General features: G+C 45.4%; 1 protein-coding gene and 1 long non-coding RNA gene across 3 annotated transcripts in view; one reads left to right on the top strand and one right to left on the bottom strand.

The window, feature by feature from the left end:
* The first annotated feature begins 794 nt into the window (after positions 1–794).
* lamb1a (laminin, beta 1a) overlaps positions 795–21,386 on the top strand; it is a 53,469-nt gene continuing 32,877 nt past the window's right edge. Inside the window, exons 1-8 of one of the 2 annotated variants that reach the window (XM_061773017.1) lie at positions 795–933; positions 1,095–1,297; positions 12,444–12,582; positions 13,997–14,070; positions 17,554–17,742; positions 17,841–17,904; positions 17,976–18,178; positions 18,614–18,734. In XM_061773017.1, coding sequence (XP_061629001.1) covers positions 903–933; positions 1,095–1,297; positions 12,444–12,582; positions 13,997–14,070; positions 17,554–17,742; positions 17,841–17,904; positions 17,976–18,178; positions 18,614–18,734 — 1,024 coding nt within the window. In that variant the 5' untranslated portion in view covers positions 795–902. Of the gene's footprint in view, positions 934–1,094; positions 1,298–9,571; positions 10,671–12,443; positions 12,583–13,996; positions 14,071–17,553; positions 17,743–17,840; positions 17,905–17,975; positions 18,179–18,613; positions 18,735–21,386 lie in introns of those variants that run through there. The other variant, XM_061773018.1, reaches the window with a different exon arrangement.
* On the bottom strand, positions 14,432–15,712 carry LOC133478281 (uncharacterized). Its single transcript, XR_009788646.1, has 3 exons — positions 15,542–15,712; positions 15,296–15,419; positions 14,432–15,153 (listed from the first exon to the last, which is right to left on the bottom strand). It is a non-coding gene; the product is annotated as an uncharacterized LOC133478281 (long non-coding RNA).

The raw sequence follows: 21,386 nt of genomic DNA, 5'->3' as shown, positions 1-21,386 counted from the left end.
GTTCTTGTAGGTGAGATGACTGAGGGGAGGGAGACAAGGCATTGAGGAATGCAGTGGGGTGTTCTGAACTCAGTTGCACAACAAACACTGGGGAAACAAAACAAAAGGTGAAAAGATGCAAATATAGTGAAAGTTTCAGTTTCAGCAAAAAAACCCAATTGCATATTTACTTGTTTGTGGAGCGTCAATCACATTAGGATCACCAACACGAGCCGACCAAGAAGAAAACCTTACACCGGGAAAGCTAAACTGAAAATGGATGCAGCATTTTCATTCATTCATTCATTCATTCGAATGTGTGTGAAATAAACGATCACAGCAAACTGACATAAATGCCTGGCCTCATAAAGATGAGGCGGGAGCTCATGGGCAAATGGAGGGCTACTCATTAAATTAATGTAATAATCAAATCATTACTTCACACCTTCTTGTGCTTTCACAATACACACACACACACACGCACACACAGAAAGTGTGCTAAAGAAGCACTGGTAAAGTTAATACAATTGATGAACAAACACAAGCACTAAAACGTCAAACAAATTCGTTCTCTTTTCGTTTACGCTACATTTATACTGATTTCCGCATTACTCTTCTCCCATTTAAATTGAAAGAACCAGGTTGAAAGGTTTCAGTTGAAGAAGCAAGGGAAGAAGAGCTTGTGAAGTTACAGACATAAGTCTCAAAACAGCAATCGGAACTTTATCAGGTTAATAGCGATACGTTCCAGTGAACAGGAAGTACATTTATTTTTGAAGGCGCGACCGGATGCTTGCTTTCCGTGTTGATGTTAACTTGCCTCCATGTAGGCGGGGGAGGTTTGGAAGGCTCAGGTCTGAGGACTTGGCAGACTTTGGAGGCGAAGAAGTTCGTGTTCGGTCGGTTCACATGCGAATACGAAGATGCTGCGTGTTCAAGTCGTGCTGCTTCTCGGTAAGAAACTTCATCTTATTTTCACCAATTCTGAGCAAATCGGCTACTCTTCAACATGTTGTACTAAACAGGCTATACGCCGTAAATCATTTCAAGAAGTGAATCCTTCTCCTCGCCTTTGTTAGACTGACCAATGTCGGGGCGGGGCTATTGCTCTTCAGGTTTTCAGGTGTTCACCTCGGCCCAGCAAGTTAGACCTGGCCAGGATCACATCAGCCTCCCAGAGCTCAGTGACGTCTGCACTGAGGGCAGCTGTTACCCAGCAACGGGCGATCTTCTTATTGGCCGAGCGCACCAGCTCTCGGCGACCTCGACCTGTGGGCTAAACCGTCCCGAACCCTTCTGCATTGTCAGCCATCTGCAGGTCATCAAACACTCAGTCCGGTTGCGGTCGGCCAGGTTGATTGTCAGCCAGCCCTGTCCTATATCTAAGAGACTTTGAAGAATAAGACAAGATATCGAAATGTATTAAACACCACCGGCATGCAAATAGAAAGACTAATTCATATACAAGCCAACCTCAAACATTTCTCAAAATTTAGACAGAAGCCTATTTTGTACAGCGCTATGTGTTGGGGAGTGACTAATTACATCTAATGAGATTCTGTAATTTAATTGCAATATGCTTGTAATTGGAATCCATTGCATTACTGGGGGAATGTGAAATTGCATCACAGTTCCTTTTGGAAATTTCCATGGCTACAATTTTAGTCGCATTTAAAAAAAATTGCCACAACAGCCGACACTTGTGATTGGCTCTCCCTGGTCATGTGCCATTCCAAATATGACCTCGAAGCGCCACCCGGGGTTCGAGACGGCGTCCAAATCGTTCGCACATGCGGCTTTTTTTTCAGCTTGTGCGATTAAAAATGTCCTCTTTTCGCACTTGCGCGAAAGTCACCTTTTTTCCCACTTCAATCTCCTTCTCCTGCATGCTCTGCAGAGAGAGAGAGAGAGAGAGAGAAACATATCAATCATTGTTATGAATTCCATTTGAGCTCAAAGCGACCCGCAGCAATATTATTGGCTGCCTGCTGCAACATAATTGCCTGCTTCTTCCAGATAGGACACGCTATTATCAACAGCGTACATGCGCGTCACACACAGGCTAGTACGCCATTGTGTCTGGCCAGTGGCCACCACGTTCCTGTATTGACGCTGGCCCACGACTTTTTCATTTTAAATTTGCTGTCAACTGATCTGGACGACTGGTGAGCAAGCCAGTTATCCTGAACCCAGCTTGTAAACTCCCCCCGTCGCCCGCAGCTTTTCTTTTGTCACAAAAAGCAAACGTTTTTCCTCGAGCGACCTGATGATCGTACGTACAATATGCTGGCACGTGTGTGCTGACTCACATTTAACATGAGTTTGAATGAGATTGGTTAATTCTGAACACAGCTACAGTAGATCCCAGTTATAGAAGGGTGTGCACACTTCTGCAACCATTTTATTCCAGCCGTTTAGTTTTACTTCCCCTACTGAAAATGTTTTTTTTTTTAAATCATTTCAGTTGTACAGGTCATAGAACACATTAATAGTGGAAAATCTTTTGAAATGATTTTACATCACCAACACCTTTGGGTATGTAGACCTTTTACGTGCACTCACTGTACCTTTACTTCATTGTTTCCCCAACTGATGTTCATTGTTCTCGCTAGCTTTGTTGCAATGCCGATATATAAATGCTCTCTGGCGGCGGGTCACACATGATTGAAAGATCTCATCACGCCCATAACGTGCCATGTGCTGGTTACTCTGGCTGTGATAGTCTTTCTCAAGGAGGAATGTTGGCAGAGCAACTCAAGCCCCCCAATCAACGTCACAGTTCGGGGTAGCAAGCTTGAGAACAGGCTGGGGAAAGCAGGCTGATGTTAACATACTGCTTTGTAACTAAGTTCCTCCCTGCCCGCTTTTCCTTTTATTAGCATTGCACCTCTTAATTTGCAAAGATCAAATGAAGGATAAGACTCATTCCATAGAGCTTCATAGTCCAGTAAGTTAAAAAAGACTACCATAAGTAGACTTGCTACATTCGCTTTGTTAGAAGGGCCCCTGTCCACTGATGGAATGGAATGTTTGTAAGAAAATAAAACTCCCTGATGAGTCTTACTCTGTGTGTGACTCTCGGGGTGGGGTGGGGTGGGGGGGTTGTTATAGTCTGGAACACTTCCTGTGTTGACCATAACCACCCTCCCCAAAACACACACACACACACACACAGACACATGGAGGTGCTGATATAACAGGAGACTGATGTTTGTCCAGCTGCTTTAGGACACTGCAGCGGAGTTCTCTCACTAAAAGAAATCCATTGCTTTCCACCTGTCTCAGCTTATTTGCCGTCATTAGCCAGTTAAAAGTGTATCACTGAAAGAAAGGAAATAGCTTCAATAACATTACGTTGCTTCATCCATCCATCCATCAATTTTCTACCGCTTATCCGAGGTCGGGTCGCGGGGGCAGTAGCTTTAGCAGGGATGCCCAGACTTTCCTCTCCCCAGCCACTTCATCCAGCTCTTCCAGGGGGACCCCGAGGCGTTCCCAGGCCAGCCGAAGGACGTAGTCTCTCCAGCGTATCCTGGGTCATCCCCGGGAACACCTCACCTGGGAGGCGTCCGGGAGGCATCCGAATCAGATCCCCCAGCCACCTCATCTGGCTCCTCTCGATGTGAAGGAGCAGCGGCTCTACTCTGAGATCCTCCCGGATGACCGAGCTTCTCACCCTATCTCTAAGGGAGAGCCTGGACACCCTGCGGAGGAAAGTCATTTCGGCCGCTTGTATCCTGGATCTTGTTCTTTCGGTCACGACCCACAGCTCGTGACCGTAGGTGAGGGTAGGAACGTAGATCGACCGGTAAATCGAGAGCTTTGCCTTTTGGCTTAGCTCCTTCTTTACCACAACAGATCGATACAAAGTCCGCATCACTGCAGACGCTGCGCCTGTCGAGCTCCCGTTCCATTCTTCCCTCACTCGTGAACAAGACCCCAAGATACTTGAACTCCTCCACTTGGGGCAAGATCTCATCCCCGACCTGGAGAGGGCACGCCATCCTTTTCCGACTGAGGACCATGGTCTCAGATTTGGAGGTGCTCATTCTCATCCCAGCCGCTTCACACTCGGCTGCAAACTGCTCCAGTGAGAGTTGGAGGTCACGGCTTGATGAAGCCAACAGAACCACATCATCAGCAAAAAGCAGAGATGCAATACTGAGGCCACCAAACCGGACCCCCTCTACGCCTCGGCTGTGCCTAGAAATTCTGTCCATAAATGTTATGAACAGAATCGGTGACAAAGGGCAGCCTTGGCGGAGTCCAACCCTCACCGGAAACGAGTCCGACTTACTGCCGGATATGCGGACCAAACTCTGACTCCGGTCGTACAGGGACCGAACAGCCCATATCAGGAGGTTCGGTACCCCATACTCCCGAAGCACCCCCCTCAGGACCCCCCGAGGGACACGAACGCCTTCTCCAAGTCCACAAAACACATGGAGACTGGTTGGGCGAACTCACATGCACCCTCCAGGACCCTGCCAAGAGTGTAAAGCTGGTCCACTGTTCCACGGCCAGGACGAAAACCACACTGCTCCTCCTGAATCTGAGATTCAACTTCCTGACGGACCCTCCTCTCCAGCACCCTGAATAAACCTTACCAGGGAGGCTGAGGAGTGTGATCCCCCTGTAGTTGGAACACACCCTCCGGTCCCCCTTCTTAAAAAGGGAGACCACCACCCCAGTTTGCCAATCCAGAGGCACTGTCCCCGATGTCCACGCGATGTTGCAGAGGCGTGTCAACCAGGACAGCCCTACAACATCCAGAGCCTTGAGGAACTCCTGGCGAATCTCATCCATCCCCGGGGTCTTGACACCGAGGAGCTTTTTAACCACCTCGGTGGCCTCAACCCCAGAGATAGGAGAGCCTGCCTCAGACAACCCATACTCTGCTCCCTCATGGGAAGGCGTGTCGGAGGAATTGAGGAGGTCTTCAAAGTATTCTCCCCACCGGCTCACAACGTCCTGAGTCGAGGTCAGCAGCGCCCCATCCCCACTATACACAGTGTTGATGGTGCACTGCTTCCCCCTCCTGAGACGCCGGATGATGGACCAGAATTTCCTCGAAGCCGTACGGAAGTCTTTCTCCATGGCCTCACCGAACTCCTCCCATGCCAGAGTTTTTGCTTCAGCGACCACCAAAGGTGCATTCCGCTTGGCCAGCCGGTACCCATCAGCTGCCTCCGGAGTCCCACATGGCAAAAAGGCCCGATAGGACTCCTTCTTCAGCTTGACGGCATCCCTCACCGTTGGTGTCCACCAACGGGTTCGGGGATTGCCGCCACAACAGGCACCAACCACCTTACGGCCACAGCTCCGGTCGGCCGCCTCAGCAATGGAGGCGCGGAACATGGTCCACTCGGACTCGATGTCCCCCGCCTCCCCCGGAACATGAGCAAAGTTCTGTTGGAGGTGGGAGTTGAAACTCCTTCTGACAGGGGATTCCAGACATTCCAGACATTCCCAGCAGACCCTCACAATACATTTGGGCCTGCCACGTCGGACCGGCATCTTCCCCCACCATCGGAGCCAACTCACCACCAGGTGGTGATCAGTTGACAGCTCCGCCCCTCTCTTTACCCGAGGGTCCAAGACATGCGGCCGCAAGTCTGATGACACGACCACAAAGTCGATCATCGAACTGCGACCTAGGGTGTCCTGGTGCCAAGTGCACGTGTGGACACCCTTATGCTTGAACATAGTGTTCGTTATGGACAATCGGTGACGAGCAAGGAAGTCCAATAACAGAACACCGCTCGGGTTCTGATCGGGGGGGCTGTTCCTCCCAATCACGCCCTTCCAGGTCTCGCTGTCATTGCCCACGTGAGCATTGAAGTCCCACAGCAGAACGATGGAGTCCCCAGCGGGAGCGCTCTCCAGCACCCCCTCCAAGGACTCCAAAAAGGGTGGGTACTCTGAACTGCTGTTTGGTGCATAGGCACAAACAAAAGTCAGGACCCGTCCCCCCACCCGAAGGGGGAGGGAGGCTACCCTCTCGTCCACCGGGGTGAACCCCAACGTACAGGCGCCGAGCCGGGGAGCAATAAGTATACCCACACTTGCTCGGCGCCTCTCACCGTGGGCAACTCCAGAGTGGAAGAGAGTCCAACCCCTCTCGAGAGGACTGGTACCAGAGCCCAAGCTGTGCATGGGCGCCATGGGTGCAGGCACGCCTTCGAGCCCCACCTCCAGGCCTGGCTCCAGAAGGGGGCCCCGGTGACCCGCGTCCGGGCAAGGGAAACCTGAATCCATTTATTGTACTCGTCATAGGGGTTTTTGGAGCCGTGCTTTGTCTGGTCCCTCACCTAGGACCTGTTAGCCATGGGTGACCCTGCCAGGGGCATAAAGACCCAGACAACTTAGCTCCTAGGATCATTGGGACACAGAAAACCCCTCCACTACGATAAGGTGACGGCTCAAGGAGGGGCTTCATTACACTTCATTACCCTAATATTTAATTGGACTACTTTGTTGGACTGTAGCGGCTTAATTACGGTGGTCCTGAAGTGCAAAACACAACGTCAAATAACTAAGCACAACGGCAAGTTAAAAAACGCAACAACAAATAACGAAACACAACGGCAAGTAAAAAAGCACAGCAAATAACTAAACACAATGGCAAATAAAAAAACACAACAGCAAATTCCAAAACACAACAACATTAAGCTACCGGAAGAGGTAGGTACTAGTCGGGGATAAGACTCATCGCTGACACTTTGACCAGGAAGTTATTCCGCACCTGGCGGGGTCATTTTTAAATGAGCATTACCGGTGATTCAAACGTAGCTGGTGCTATCAAATAATATTAAATAGGACATATGTAACCAGTCTGATTTTGTGGCTCTGCGTTACATAACTACCACGACGCTTCCTGAGCGGTCGACCACACCGGGGTTAGAATCCACGCTTTCACCGTGTCATGTTTTGGGAGATGTGTGCTCGGAGCGCTAACTCAGCGGCCAGCAACCTCTTTTAAGGTTTGGGGAGTTGGGTTTCTAAATGTACATCTGCACCTGCTAGCTCGCTCCCGTTATACATATGAGGTGATAGTGGATAGATACTGTGCTCTGGACTAAATCACGACATTCAAATAAAGTCTGCGCTCACTGACAACGCATTTAAAAATGGTTGGGCTGCACAGATGGCGTCGTCCAATCAAGTCGTCCCTCTCATACAATCAGCGATGAATGAGTCTTAGCTCCTTCACAAGTCCCTACCTCTTCCTGTAGATTCGTCCAACCAGCGATGAGTCTTACACCCGACCAGTACCAACCTTTTCTGGTAGCTTAATGTCATGTTTTTTCATTTGCTGTTGTGTTTGGTTACTTGTTGTAATTCGTTATTTGCTGTTGTGTTTTTTGATTTGCTGTTGTTTCTAAGTTATTTGCAGCTGTGTTTTTTGATTTACTGTTGTCTTTTAATTTGGGGTTTGTTTAGTTATTTGCTGTTGTTTTTTGATTCGCTGTTGTGTTTATTATTTATGTGTTGTGCTTTTTTTATTAGCTGTTGTGTTTAGAAATTTGATGTTGTGTTTAGTTATTTGCTGTTGTGTTTAGTTACTCACTAGGGTGGCGAGGGTGCTGGAGTCTATCCCAGCTGACTCGGCGAGAGGCGGGGTACACCCTGAACATTCGGACTCACATTCACACCAACGGGCAATTTAGAGTCTTCAATTAACCTACCGTGCATGTTTTTGGAGAGGAAACTGGAGTACCTAGAGAAAACCCAAGCAGGCATGGAGAGAACATAAAAAGTCCACACAGGCGAGGCCGGCTTTGAACCCAGTCCTCAGAACTGTTGTCAGCTATTTAGCTATAATGGCTTATGTTTTAAGAACATTTCAGTGGTAAATTTACCCTGCTATATATTGATGATTTATTTATGTTTCCTAGTTTCATTTCTATAGTATTGTCCCTTGATGTGTTTGCTGAAATGTGAGGGGTGGACTCAAGTTTGTGATGCTGTTCGTGGCACAAAGGCAGTACTGACCAAGACATGACTTAGTGAAGTAAGCACAGATCATAACCTCTCTTGGCCTGTAGTTTGGTACTACGTATTGTGGGTGAATCATTCAATCTGCCTCTCTTATTACCTTGCTGCGCCCATTGTTCTAGAACTCGGTCAGTCTGGACAGCTGTTTTACCATTGCTGTGGAATTCAGTCGATGTTTATTAGCAGTATGAAGCCATCTTTGACCTCACTGAGAAGTTTTTTTAAGGCTCCACAGTGGGGGTGCAACGGATCAAACAATCACGGTTTGGATCAGATCACGGGTTTGAGTCACGGATCGGATCGTTTTTCGGATAAGCAAAAAAAAAAAAGGAAAAAAACTAAAGAAATTGAACTTTGTCCTCCATTCATTTTGTAAAACACTTGCTCTTGAAATAAAAACATTCAACTCAAAATGTCAAATATGGCCATTTAAATTATATGACAACAACTTAAAGTGCAATATAAGGCATGAGAACATCTTTTAAACATGGACAATGAATGAAAAACATCTCAAAGTGCAATTTAAGGACTATGCTCTTCCTTTAAACATGGATAATGAGTTAAACACTAGCCTATGTCCACATCATTAAAAAAGAAGACATTTAAGGAAGGAAAGTATATCCTACCAATAATTTTGCATTATCTGTGATGACTGGGATATTAGTATTTGATTGTGGTGGATTTCCAGCTGTTCGTGATGCGCCATACATCCGGATGAATGGGGCTTCCGTCGAGCAGCAACAAAGGAATACTTTGAGACGCAGGCTTTTAGGCTACATGAGGTTTATGAAGAAGAGTCAAATTAGCAAAAACCCCAACGGCAATTCTCGGTCACAAGCGTATAAAGTCTCGTATCTCTGGGCTTAAGGCTTCTTTATACTCGCGCTGACATTGCGGCTGTCCCGGGCGTAGTTTGCCTTTTATACTCGAGTGCAACCCACGTGCGCAGTTTTGAAAATGTACTGCAGTTCAGCTCCAAGTCGGCGGTGTCGCTACGGCTGGTATTGGCGAGGACAACACAGGGTTGAGTTTCCTCTGCATTTGTTTGGCCATTTCCGCTAGCCGTCTTTACTTACCTTTCAGTAACAAGGAACAAAGCAACAACAATGGCGACTGTGGAACAGTGTCTGCTAGAACAAATGTACCTAGATGACCAGATGATACGTTCAATTATGCTGCAAAATCGATCGAGAAGGAGGCGGCGTAGATTGTACGTAGAACCAAGGGTCACGCTGAGTACATCATTACAGCATGTGACTAAAACGGACCAATCACAAGAGATGATCTCCGCGGCGTTCGACGCGCAGCAACAATTTTTGCCGTGTGCACATCAAGCTACGCAGAGGGGCAATTCGTCAGTTACGTGATGCAATGCGGGCGTTGTCGGCCGCGCGACCGCGGCATTATAAAGAGGCCTTTACTCTCCAAGACCACCCCGAGGCTGCATTGGTTCGCCGGGTGGGTTTGAATGGCAGGGCTCCTCTTCTTACCGATAATTGGTGTCACCTCTGTCCACAGGGGTTCATGTGGTGCCAAAAAGACATCTCTGTCTCGACTGTCACGGCGATGCATGGTTTATCTCACACGGACGCTAAATGAATTACCAGCCAGTCTGAAGGAGCGCATCAAAAGCGGAGACCAGAGAACCTGGTTTCTCACCCGGACCTTAAATTAATTAACAGTTACCCCAGTCATCAGAAGACCCCCTGTGTGTGCAGGGCTCAAGATGCTGACCCAAAAAGTTTGAAAATCCCCTGGTCCCGCATGCCAAGATAAAAGTTCAAAGGCCCTTTTCCCTTTGAAATGCAACTCAAGACCTCTGGGACAATTGAAGGAGCCCAGCGACACCCCCTGGCGGTGGAGGGTTACTGCCAACAGCGACAACACTTCAGCTTCACTGAAAATGAATGTTGTGTGACATTTTAAGAACTTTGCATGAATGCTCCAAGTGTCTACCACCACACCAATGTCACTCGTGATTGTATTTCTCCGAATTTGAATGTCCGCTGGTTAAATTAGTTTGTCAACCGAATATGCTTGTGTTTATCTCAAAATGAACACAGAAATGTTATCCAAATAATCGGTAAGTGTTGTTAGCCACTACATAAGGTTGAAACATTCATTGCATAGATTAAAGGGTGCATGTAAACAGTGCATTAGTTGGGAATTAATGTTATGATATTCCACTGGTTTTAAACCACAAATCATCCTAAAATGAAATGAGATTCTAAAGGCGCAGTCTGCCTTCCGTTTGGGCCCGCCTCACTCTCTGAGGCACATAAAAGGCCGAAGCTCCTTTGTCATTTGCTCTGGTTTGGCACTCGTTCTCTGGCTCTTGTTTTTTCAACTGGCCGAAAATCTGGCTCAGCCCGGGAGCCCCACCTCTCACCACAAGGTGGCTGAGGCTGAGAGACACCAACTTCCCTGTGTGGACCGCAGGGAGCACCTGCCAACTCCCTGAAGCTACCCTTTTGGGTGTGGAGCAGTCTACGGACAAGTCTCAGTTGGGAAGTTTTTCCCTGAACGCTTGGCTAACAACGCCACTGCAAGCGCTCCGGCCATCCACTTTTTTTTGTTCTTTTCTTCCTTTTTCTTCAAACCATCCCTCGTGAGTGCGCTTGCCAACCACCCGGAAGCTTGACCCGCCTGCCTGAATTGGTCTACGCAACGGAAGTCCAACATGCTGTTGCTAGGTACAAATTAGTGCGTATTTGGGTCAAAGAAATAACAGTCACAGAGTTTCACAACTCTCGCACTGTCACCGCGCATGATCATTCCACCCTCGCATCACAAGTTCAGCCTCCTCTACCAATGTTCGTCTGTCCTTTGTTTTGCTTTTCTCTGCATTGTTCCCCTGGAGATTCCCCTGTTAGATTTCATAAAATTGTATATAAAACCCACTACCTGTATCGTTTGTGTTTGGATATGATAAGAGACCTCTGGGATCTAGAACTCTTATTTAGTTCCTGAAGCAACCTTCAGATTATGAGACAGGTTTTTCGTCACGTTTCCTAGTTTCACACATCTAAAGAGACGTGGTTCCCCTTTACGAGATAAAATAGTCTGATTTTAATGTTAAAACGTAAATCGGACTAACGCTGATGTGAACGCAGGCGTTCACCTTCGATGGATTTATTTACAGTGGGTACGGAAAGTATTCAGACCCCCTTAAATTGTTCACTCTTTATGTTGCAATTTGCTAAAACCATTTAAGTTAATTTTTTTCCTCATTAATGTACACACAGCACCCCATATTGACGGAAAAAAACGGAATGGTTGAAATTTTTGCAGATTTATTAAAGGGAAACTGAAATATCACACAGCCATAAGTATGTAAGACCCTTTGCTGTGACATATATTTAACTTGGGTGCTGTCCATTTCTTCTGATCATCCTTGAGATGGTTCTACACCTTAATTGGAGTCCCGCAGTTTGATTATACTGATTGGACTTGATTAGGAAAGCCACACACCTGTCTATGCAAGACCTTACAGCTCACAGTGCATGTCAGAGCAGACCTCAAGCTGAAGCACACTTTCTACAGCAGGATAACGATCCAAAACACAACACAAGTCAACCTCTGAATGGGTTAAAAAAAACAAAATGAAGGTTGTGGAGTGGCCTTGTCAAAGTACAGACTTGAATCCAATTGAAATGCACTGGCATGACTGTAAAAATGCCGTTCATGCTTGAAAACACTAAATTTTTGATGAATTCAAACAATTCTGCAAGGAAGAGTGGGCCAAAATATCTCCACAGAGATGTAAGAGACTGATTGCCAATTGCCAAGAAAATGCTTGATTTCATTGCTGCTGCTGAGGATGGCCCAACAAGTTGTTAGGTTTAGGGGGCCATTACTTTTTCACACAGGGTCGGGTAATAAATGCAATCACCATTTAAAAACAGCATTTTAAATTCCCTTGGGTTATATTTGTCTGATATTTACATTTGTTTGATGATGTTAAATATTAAAGTGGGGAAACTATGCAAAAATACAAGAATTTGAGGAAGGGGGCCAATACTTTTTTCACGGCACTGTATCTGCAAATGTAGAGATTAGCTCACATAAGATAACGTTAGCTAGTTGTGGGCTGTGGGATCTTTTCATGCTCATGCTTCCGAGAGGTTTGGAGGTGACACCACACTGCACGCAAATACTCTTGGACCAATCCACGGACCACGTGTGCCAAACTGGAGAGTGATCCGTACGAATCACGATCTGTTGCACCGCTACTCCACAGCTATTTTGTCAAGTTCTCCTGTATATGTGAAAACTCGTCTACTGTTGATTTATTTTTTGGGTTGGTTTCACAAAATGTTAATCTTTTAATCAAAATCATGTCTAATGCTTTCATCATCTCATCCAGACAAACAGCAGGAAGACAGGAATCTGTGGAATTCCACCCTTCATAAACCCCCATTTTTCCTTCTCTCTTTCTGTCTTTCTGTTCTGTTTTTTTATGTCAGGAGGAAAAAAAATGTTTCATGTGTGACTCAGCAACCCCCTACAGTGAACAATCCAATCAGACGGGCAGCCATCGTATTGAGAATGTTGTTACCACATTTGCTCCGAACAGACTGAAGACCTGGTGGCAATCTGAGAACGGTGAGGAAAAACAATGAAACAATGAAAACATCAACACCAGTCACACATATTGTTGCGTGTTTTAGCTGACTAAAGGCTATATATTTACCATCTATTAGCAGTTCCCAAATGGTTAAAGTGGATGTCCAGCGGTTGGAGTTTCTTGGTCAAGCCTCCCGGAATGATGGCAGGCTCCGAGTTATTGCCCTCAGTCGAATGGTGACTGTAGAGATGCTTCTCCCGGCTGTTCTTTGCTCATTAATCCATTGCTCGAGTTGGTCTTCCAACTCGGGGCACCTCGCCTTGGTTCCACGGAAACTCTTGACTTGGCGAGGCTCGTTTTCCTGCTTCCTCCACTTGCGAACCGTGGATTCGTTGCTCTTGAATTCTCTCGTGGCTGCTCGATTTCCATGTTCCTCCGCGTAACTGATAGCTTGCAGTTTAAACTGTGCTTCGTAAGCGTGAACCTTCGTAGGTGCCATTTTGGGGGTCCTTAGCCAAACCGATGCACATACTGGACCTATATACCTACTGGGGGCGTGTCTTTAGCGTCCTCCTTCACATGCACCCTTTACATCCGCATGCTGTCCTCAGTCACGTCCGCCTTCCTCTATATAAGCAGCGTGTCTGCAGGAAATGCTCCCAGTCAGTCAAGCGGAGCGCTCATTAAAGTCACACAACAACATTTAGAGATTTTGGAACTCGGTGCGCACATAATGTGCGCCGCATTATAAGGCCATTTTGGAGGGAATTTAAAACTTTTAAGTTCGCCTTATGGTCGTGAAAATACGGTATTTAAGTAAGTGTGATACAACCAGCCTGGCTCCAGTGCTGAAAAAAAGATATACAGTATATTGGGTAACTCAGACTGTAGCAGGGCTGTATTTTTGTGCTATTGAGATGTGACTAAATGTCTCTCCTAAATATAGTTAGAGTAAATAGGAATCTCTGGAATATATTTTGCCTATTGGTTTTGCAGGATGTTGGATGGATGACAGAAACACTTCGATGTTTCAATTAGTCACTTAGTGTAGTTAACTCTAGAGGGCAGACAGCATTGCACAATCTTTAGTAAGTTATATGTTTAAGTGGAGTGCAGAGGAGCCTTGGATTACATCTCTGCTTCCTGGTCTCAGTTCTCAATGGCATGTTTGGGACTTCCACAGCACTAGAAATAAAATCTCCTTTGCGCAAAAATGGTAGGATACAGTAATTTATATACTCCTATAAATCCCAATTATCTTTGAATCTGAGCACAAGGGGAACCAACAATGGAATCATGACATCCCATATGGAATGGAATCTCTGGTTAGATTTGGCTCAAAGCGACAGCGTCTGATGTTTTGCCAAAGATCATAAATCGGATGGTGATCATACAAACAAGATGTTGATCTAATGATGAAAATAGTTGAGATTATTGATCCTCTGTATACAGGTGTGGAAAATGTCAGAATCCAACTGAACCTGGAGGCGGAGTTCCACTTCACTCACCTCATCATGACGGTCAAAGTAAGTGATAGCAAATTGAAATATATCACACATTCAATAAATTGAACAGGTGTATATGTTTAAAGAGAGCCCTGGATCTTTAAAACCATGGGTTCTTGTGAAGAGTGTCTAGTTCAGTGTAACCTATATCATAAACAGTTTGAGGATTTATGTACTTAATGTCCAATTACAGTATGTACATAGGGAGGAAAAAGTATGTGAACCCTGTAGAATTTCTGCATAAATTGGTCAACAACTGTAGGCTGACCTTCATCTAAATAACAAGAATAAACAAAAACAGTATGCTAAAAGCTAACAACTCACAATTATGTTTTTATATTTTTATTGAAATCAAAATGTAAACATTCACAGGATAGGGAGGAAAAAGTCAATGAACCCTGGGATTTAACTACTGGTTGACCCTTTGGCAGCAATAACCTCAACCAAACGTTTCCTGTAGTTGCACAGCACAACAATCAGGATGACTTGTGGACCAAAACTCTTTACAAAACTGTTGCAGTTCAGCAAGATTCCTGGGATGTCTGGTGTGAATAGCTCTCTTGAGGTCATGCCACAGCATCTCAATCGAGTTGAGGTCAGGACTTTATATATAAACTTGTTGAAAGCTGAAAAAGGTTACCCAACCATCTATAAAAGTCTTGATGTTCATCAATCCACATTTAGACAACTTATCTATAAATGGAGAAAGCTCAGCACTTCTCTTTCAAGGAGATGCCGTCCTGTAAAAATGACTGCAGAGCACTGTGCAGAATAGTGATGGGATGATGATACCTCAAGGAGTGTATTGACACACTACACAAACTGTGTTGGCCTGTATTGACACTGTGTTGGTCACTCAATAGTGACCCCTGCAGTAGTTCTAAAATCTTTGCAGGTAAACAAAATGAAAATAAGATGGAAAGGCTTACATGCTCCAAACCCAACATCAGCCTGTGAAAATATTTAATCGCTAAGTCCTTTACTTAAAATATGATCTCACCATTGTATAATTTCATTTGCTCAATTTGTTCGCTGAGTTGTTTATGAGAAGAGTTTAAATTTTGCTTAAAACCTCAGCCTCATCCACTGCTTGCTTGTTTGGCACTGCAACCCAAAAGGAAATATTTTGTTAAAAGCTTATTAAAGGACTGTCATTTTTACAAACAATATTACAGTCACACAAAGCATTTGGTGTGTAATTAACTATTTTTGAAAATTAAATTTTTTTGTGAGAATTTCAACATACCTGGGGAACTTACACAAGTATTTCCCAATTGTTCATTGCCAGGCTTAGCTCTCTCATGCCTCAGCATTAATGAAGTGCTCTTATTGATGTAGGATAGCTCTGTGGAGCAGAGCCGACAATTCACCTACAATAAAATAAAAAGTTAATTTATCTGAAAACAATTCAAACCTCTTACCAGAAAAGAGTACAAACATATTTAATTAAAAAACTAACAGTAAACAATGCCCAAAGGAGAAAGATATTTACCTTATTTGGCGTCAAAAGATCAAAATTATTCCAGACTGGGGAAATCTTCTTTGAACGATCCATGAAGTCAGTGGAACAAGGTGAGGGCAAGCAAAAAGCAAAAATCCAAAATCCAAAAGCAAGAGCAAAACTCAAGCCAACAAATCCGCAACATGTCAATACAGTTCGTTTCCTTATGAACACAATTTGGCGCAGCACATCTAAACGACACACTTCCTGTATCGGTCACATGATTTTTTTTTTCTTGAAGCGATAGACGCACCAATACGGGGTATCGCTCTTGTGTGCTCGGCACAGTGCTGACGCACCAGTGTTGTTCGTCCCATCACTAGTGCAGAATGCTTAATGAGGTAGAAAAGAACCAGCTGAGTGTCAGGTCAAGATTTACAGAAATTGCTGGCACATGCCAAAAATCTCTGTTGACAAATCTACCACATGTAAAACATTAAGGGTCCCGTATTTTGGCTAGTTAGACCGCCATAGAGTGACTCTCTAACATGGACTTGAATTTCATAAAATGCATTGGTTTTGTCAAACGAATGTCCAGAAAAGGCCCCTCTGACAGCTACTTCTGTTTGACCCAGTTTTGTATCTACTATGTCCATATTTGGCTAAGACCCCCCCCCCCCCCCCCCCCCCCCCCTTCCTTTGATTGGTTGCATCAATGTAGAAGACCCACTTGTGAGAGCACACGTGTATGTTATGTTGACAGCGCTGGCTGGGGAGTGGAAAGCGAAGGCGGAGATCTTCGCTAGTGACGTAGATAAGCTCGAGAAATTCACGTGACCTGATTTCAGGCCTCTCGGCAGAAAAACGTCCTGAACTCAGGAATGCATGGAAGATTTTAATTCATATTTCACGTTTACTGAGGCACCATAGAGCCAATATTACATCCCAAATACTAGAAAAAGTTGGTTTGGCAAACTGCAATATGTCCCACTTAAACAACAATGGGGTTCATGGGAGAACACCAACAAGGAGGAAGCTGTTTCTTTCTAAAAAAAAAACAAAAAAACATCGCTGCACCTTTGAAGTTTGTTAAAGAGCACTTGGATGTTCCACAGCACTACTGGCAAAACATTCTGGAGAAAGATGAAACCAAAGTTGAATTATTGGGGAAGAACACACAATTCCATGTGTGGAGGAAAAATGGCACAGCACACGAACATCAAAACCACTTAGCGGGACTGAGTCGGCCAGCGGTGGAACTTGCCGCCGGGGCGGCAGCAGAGCCCGTTGCGGTGGCGGACGTCCCGGTGGCGGACTGAGCCATGGAGTTCGCCGCCGCGGCTCTTTGCCCAGCCTGCTCCTTGTCCCCCAAGTGCGACTCAGCGGGAAAACAAAGATTTGTGTTCGGAAGCCTCACGCCCCTCACCTCCGGCCGAGGAAGACGCACATACCTGCTTGGGCTCAGACCTCTGCTCTTTAGCGGTACAGAGTCAGCCAGTGGTGGACCTTGCCGCCGGGGAAGCGGCAGATCTCCCTGCGAGCCCATGGGGATCGATTGGTCGATTGCTCGATTGGTGATTCGAAGTTTTGCTCTTTCAATGTATTTTAATTCTCTTATTTCGAGCCTTGCATAACGCCGCATAATGGCGATTTTGTGAATTACAAAGTAAATGCCTACAGAGGTCTGTCAACCAATCATCATCATTCGTCAGCACAGCTCACCCCCTCAAAGAGTTGCTGGTAGCTCTCTGAAGACCCTACCCATCAGGAGGAATGAAATAATCCAGGGGGAAACTTCCGTACCCTTGGTCTTTTTTTTAGGTGGGGACACAGTGGGAAGTAAAGTTATCAGGGTAGCGAGGGAAGTTCCTGCAAAGTTTCCTGCGGTGGGTAAACCCCAAATGACAAATCTCATTTGGAGTCCGTCAGACTTCAAATGTTGGACATTGCTGTTCAAGAAGTTCCAATTGCTTTAATATGTTCATTTTGTTCGGATGATTCTGTGCTATTTGATAGATTTGGACGTATGAATGACTGTTTTTTACTGGCTCTCATCCCTGAAGACGTTTCGACCTGCTGCCATGGTAATTGAGCGCTCAGCAGACTTTGGGAAAACCTGGAATGTGTATCGCTACTTTGCCTATGACTGTGAAACGTCCTTCCCTGACGTTTCTGCGGGTCCCATGATGAAGGTTGATGATGTCATCTGTGACTCACGCTATTCCGACATTGAGCCATCGACTGAGGGAGAGGTAATGTAAATTAACTCAACTCACATCTATGATCACTTTCACAACGATCACAATTTTTGGTGTTCAGATCAAGTCAACAATCTGCTCAATCTTTTCAGGTAATTTTCAGAGTTTTGGACCCAGCTTTCCGGATCAACGACCCATATAGCCCTCGAATCCAGAGTATGCACCAACTGACTTTTTAGTTATTTGAGATCCGCTGGTTTTTAAATAGTCATGGATATCTTTTACAGATATGCTAAAGATCACAAATCTCAGGGTGACGTTCACAAAACTTCACACGCTTGGGGACAACCTGCTTGACTCGCGCATGGAGATTAAAGAGAAGTATTACTATGCTGTCTATGACATGGTGGTTCGAGGAAACTGCTTTTGCTATGGACATGCGTCAGAGTGTGCCCCAGTCCAGGCAACTGGCCCTGTTAGGGAGGGCATGGTAAGTTGTCAGGGGGGTTAATTTGGGGAGATTTATTGCAATTTCTTCTTGCACTTTAAAACAGGTTATCAACCCTCAAATAAATGATACAAATAACAACACAAATACCTACATTGCTGTAGGCCAAGTAACAAATACGATTATTATAAGTTATTATAAAGTATACACAAACATGAATGTCTTTTGGCATTAACTGCTAAACAAAAGAGCCAAACATTCCCTGCCGGCTGCCCATGTGAATGATACCTTTGTCTGAAATAAACAGTTTCACCCATTTAAATGTGGCATATGGCATTTAAATAAGTCCCAACAAACAAACTGGTTTCCCACCTAACTGAAACCTATAGAATATCAGATAAACCAAAGTCTCTCCACAGGTAATATTGAGACATTCTGTTAAGATTGATAATGTTTTTTATGGTTTCATTTTTCCAGGTTCATGGTCACTGCATGTGTAATCATAATACCAAAGGACTGAACTGTGAACAGTGTCAGGATTTCTATCATGACCTACCATGGAGACCAGCTGAGGGACGCAACACCAATGCCTGCAAGAGTGCGTATGTACTGGTTCACAGGACAGCATTCTTACTGGCAAGAAGCTGGTTCTTCAAATGAAATCAAACTTTATTTATAAAGCACTTTTCATACAATGACATGCAACTCAAAGTGCTTTACATAGTTAAAATCAATCCCCTCTCGCCACTCATCCATACAGACACACGTGCACACACACACACATGCAGGTAAAAATGAAAAAAAAACCTGATAATAATGTAATGCCCAACGGCTGACTTATGGCTGGGCACAGAGAATCCAGGTGAGGAAACATCATCTCAGGGAGCCATCTGCACCAAGTGCAGAGAACAGACCGTGGCCACAGGACACCGGCATGGAGCCCCAGTGTAGTGGTGTAAGAGGAGCCACACATGGTTACTAAGGAGCCCATGAGGGAGGACCTTGGCCACAGCCCTTACAGCTCCCATCACAGAGGGCTCCCTCTGAGGAAAAAAAAAACATAGGTACAGTAGAATCTCAATAAAACAGATATCGGATCAAACGGACCGTCGGACTGAACTGTGTTCAAAAATAGTTTACATTTGTCACTTAAACTGCCGTTGACAAAGTCTGTTAGTTCTTGCATTGGCCACTGTTGTTTACTGGCGCTGAAGTGTAATGCAGACAGAGAATGGGGGGAGAGAGAGAGAGAGAGAAAGAGAGAGAGAGCGGCATGGTGGCATTGTTAACTCTGAGAAATACAAAACACAAGTCTCATCTGGAACATACTATTTTTGGTACAGTAACATTTTTTTGCCAAGATGTTCGCCTTTGGCAACTGATTTGGAACTAGGAAGCACATGAATTCCTCGTGGCTCAAACAAACCCCCTACGATGAGTAGTGTATGTCATCATGACCAAGCACACTAGCGTGGTAGGTTTGGATAAAACGTGAAACTTTCAAACATCCATCCATCCATTTTCTTTACCGCTTATCCTCACTAAGGTCGTGGGCTGCAGGCGGTGTACACCTTGAACCGGTTGCCAACCAATCGCAGGGCACATATAAACAAACAACCATGCACACTCACATTCATACCTACGGACAATTTAGAGTCTTCAATTAACCTACCATGCATGTTTTTGGGATGTGGGAGGAAACCGGAGAACCCATAGAAAACCCACGCAGGCACGAGCAGAACATGGAAACTGCACACAGCCGAGGCTGGATTTGAACCCGGGTCCTCAGAACTGTGAGCCGGATGTGCTAACGTAGCGGATTACAATAGTCTTTAGATGATAGATAAAAAAAACTGTTAATATTTTTAATGTGTGGAATAAAAGTGAGCCCAGAGTCTAAAATAAGGCCCTGTTTTTTCACCACTGCGGAAGGTTTTAAGGACAATGCTTAAAACAACTCTTGTAATTTATTAAGTAAGTTTCTCTCTCAGGGCTGATGACTATAACTTTAGTTTTGTCCTGGTCAAGCTGAAGAAAGTTCTCTGCCATACAGGATTTGAGGTCTTAAATACCAGTTAAATGTGTTTGGACGAGTGTCATATTGTGACATGGCACATGACATGACATGTACAGCTGCATTTCATCAGCGTAGCTCTGGAAGTTCATTCCATGCCTCATGATGACACTACCAAAAGGGAGCACGTACAAATCGAATAAAGTAAAAATAAAAATGGATCCATGCTGCACAGAGGAAGCATAATTCCTCGTGTTGCCCCTGTATGAAGATACAGTACTAGATGAGCATATAAAGCTAAGTTTCCACTGTGCTGTATAATTCAGCTCAGTTCACCACTTTGAGTTTGAGAATCCCTATTGTCTGAACCAAATGCTCAGTGCCCTGAACCCACTCATTGAATTGGTCTAACTTTTTGTAGCACCCTAAGCACTTTTCACCTAGTTAGACACAACTTGCAAAAATATTTGTCACGGTTGGTAATTGTATAATATAGAACTGGACCCAAAAGCAGGCGAAGGAAGTAGCTCTGAATGGTTTATTAGGTAATTGCTCAGGGGGTAGGATATCTGAGGAGTAGTGGAGGTCCGTCAGAACAGGGAAGGTGCAGGCAGCGAAGCAGGAGACACGGAGGAGGTATAATTGTGGGTAGCCAAGTAATCAATATGAAATACATGAGAAGGAATCATGAGAGTCGGCCTGTGTACCACGAACAAGCGTTAATACTCTGGTGCTGGATTCCTGGATCTGGCAGGCTTATATACAGGCAGTGATGAGTGCTGATTGATAACAGGTGCGCGGCCGAGGTGGTGCTGATTGCTGGGGAGAGCGAGAGAGGGAGAGGCGAGGCACAAAGTGCCACGCAAGCTCCAAAGAGGGAACTGCAGGGCACAGACCATAACAGCACCCCCCCACCCCCCTCCAACAAACACCTCCTGGCGTCCTCCCAGACTTCTCAGGTTGCGCCTCATAAAAGTCCCTAATCAATGAGTCATCCAAAATAAGCTTGCGAGAGATCCAGGAGCGCGCCTCCGGACCCTACCCTTCCCAGTCAACCAGGAACTGGAAACCCCTGACCCTGGGTCTCACATCGAGGATGCATGACACCATGAAGGCAGGATGGTCGTCGATGACACAGGGAGGAGCGGGTATGGCCGGAGGGCTCAGGGTGCTGTTGGAGACAGGTTTGAGCAGAGACACATGAAATGTAGAGTGGATCTTGGGCTTACGTGATTC

Source organism: Phyllopteryx taeniolatus, chromosome 5, assembly GCF_024500385.1.
Source record: "Phyllopteryx taeniolatus isolate TA_2022b chromosome 5, UOR_Ptae_1.2, whole genome shotgun sequence".
Lineage (NCBI taxonomy): Eukaryota > Metazoa > Chordata > Actinopteri > Syngnathiformes > Syngnathidae > Phyllopteryx > Phyllopteryx taeniolatus.
Note: the sequence above shows the minus strand (reverse complement) of the source record. Positions and strands in the feature narration are given on the sequence as shown.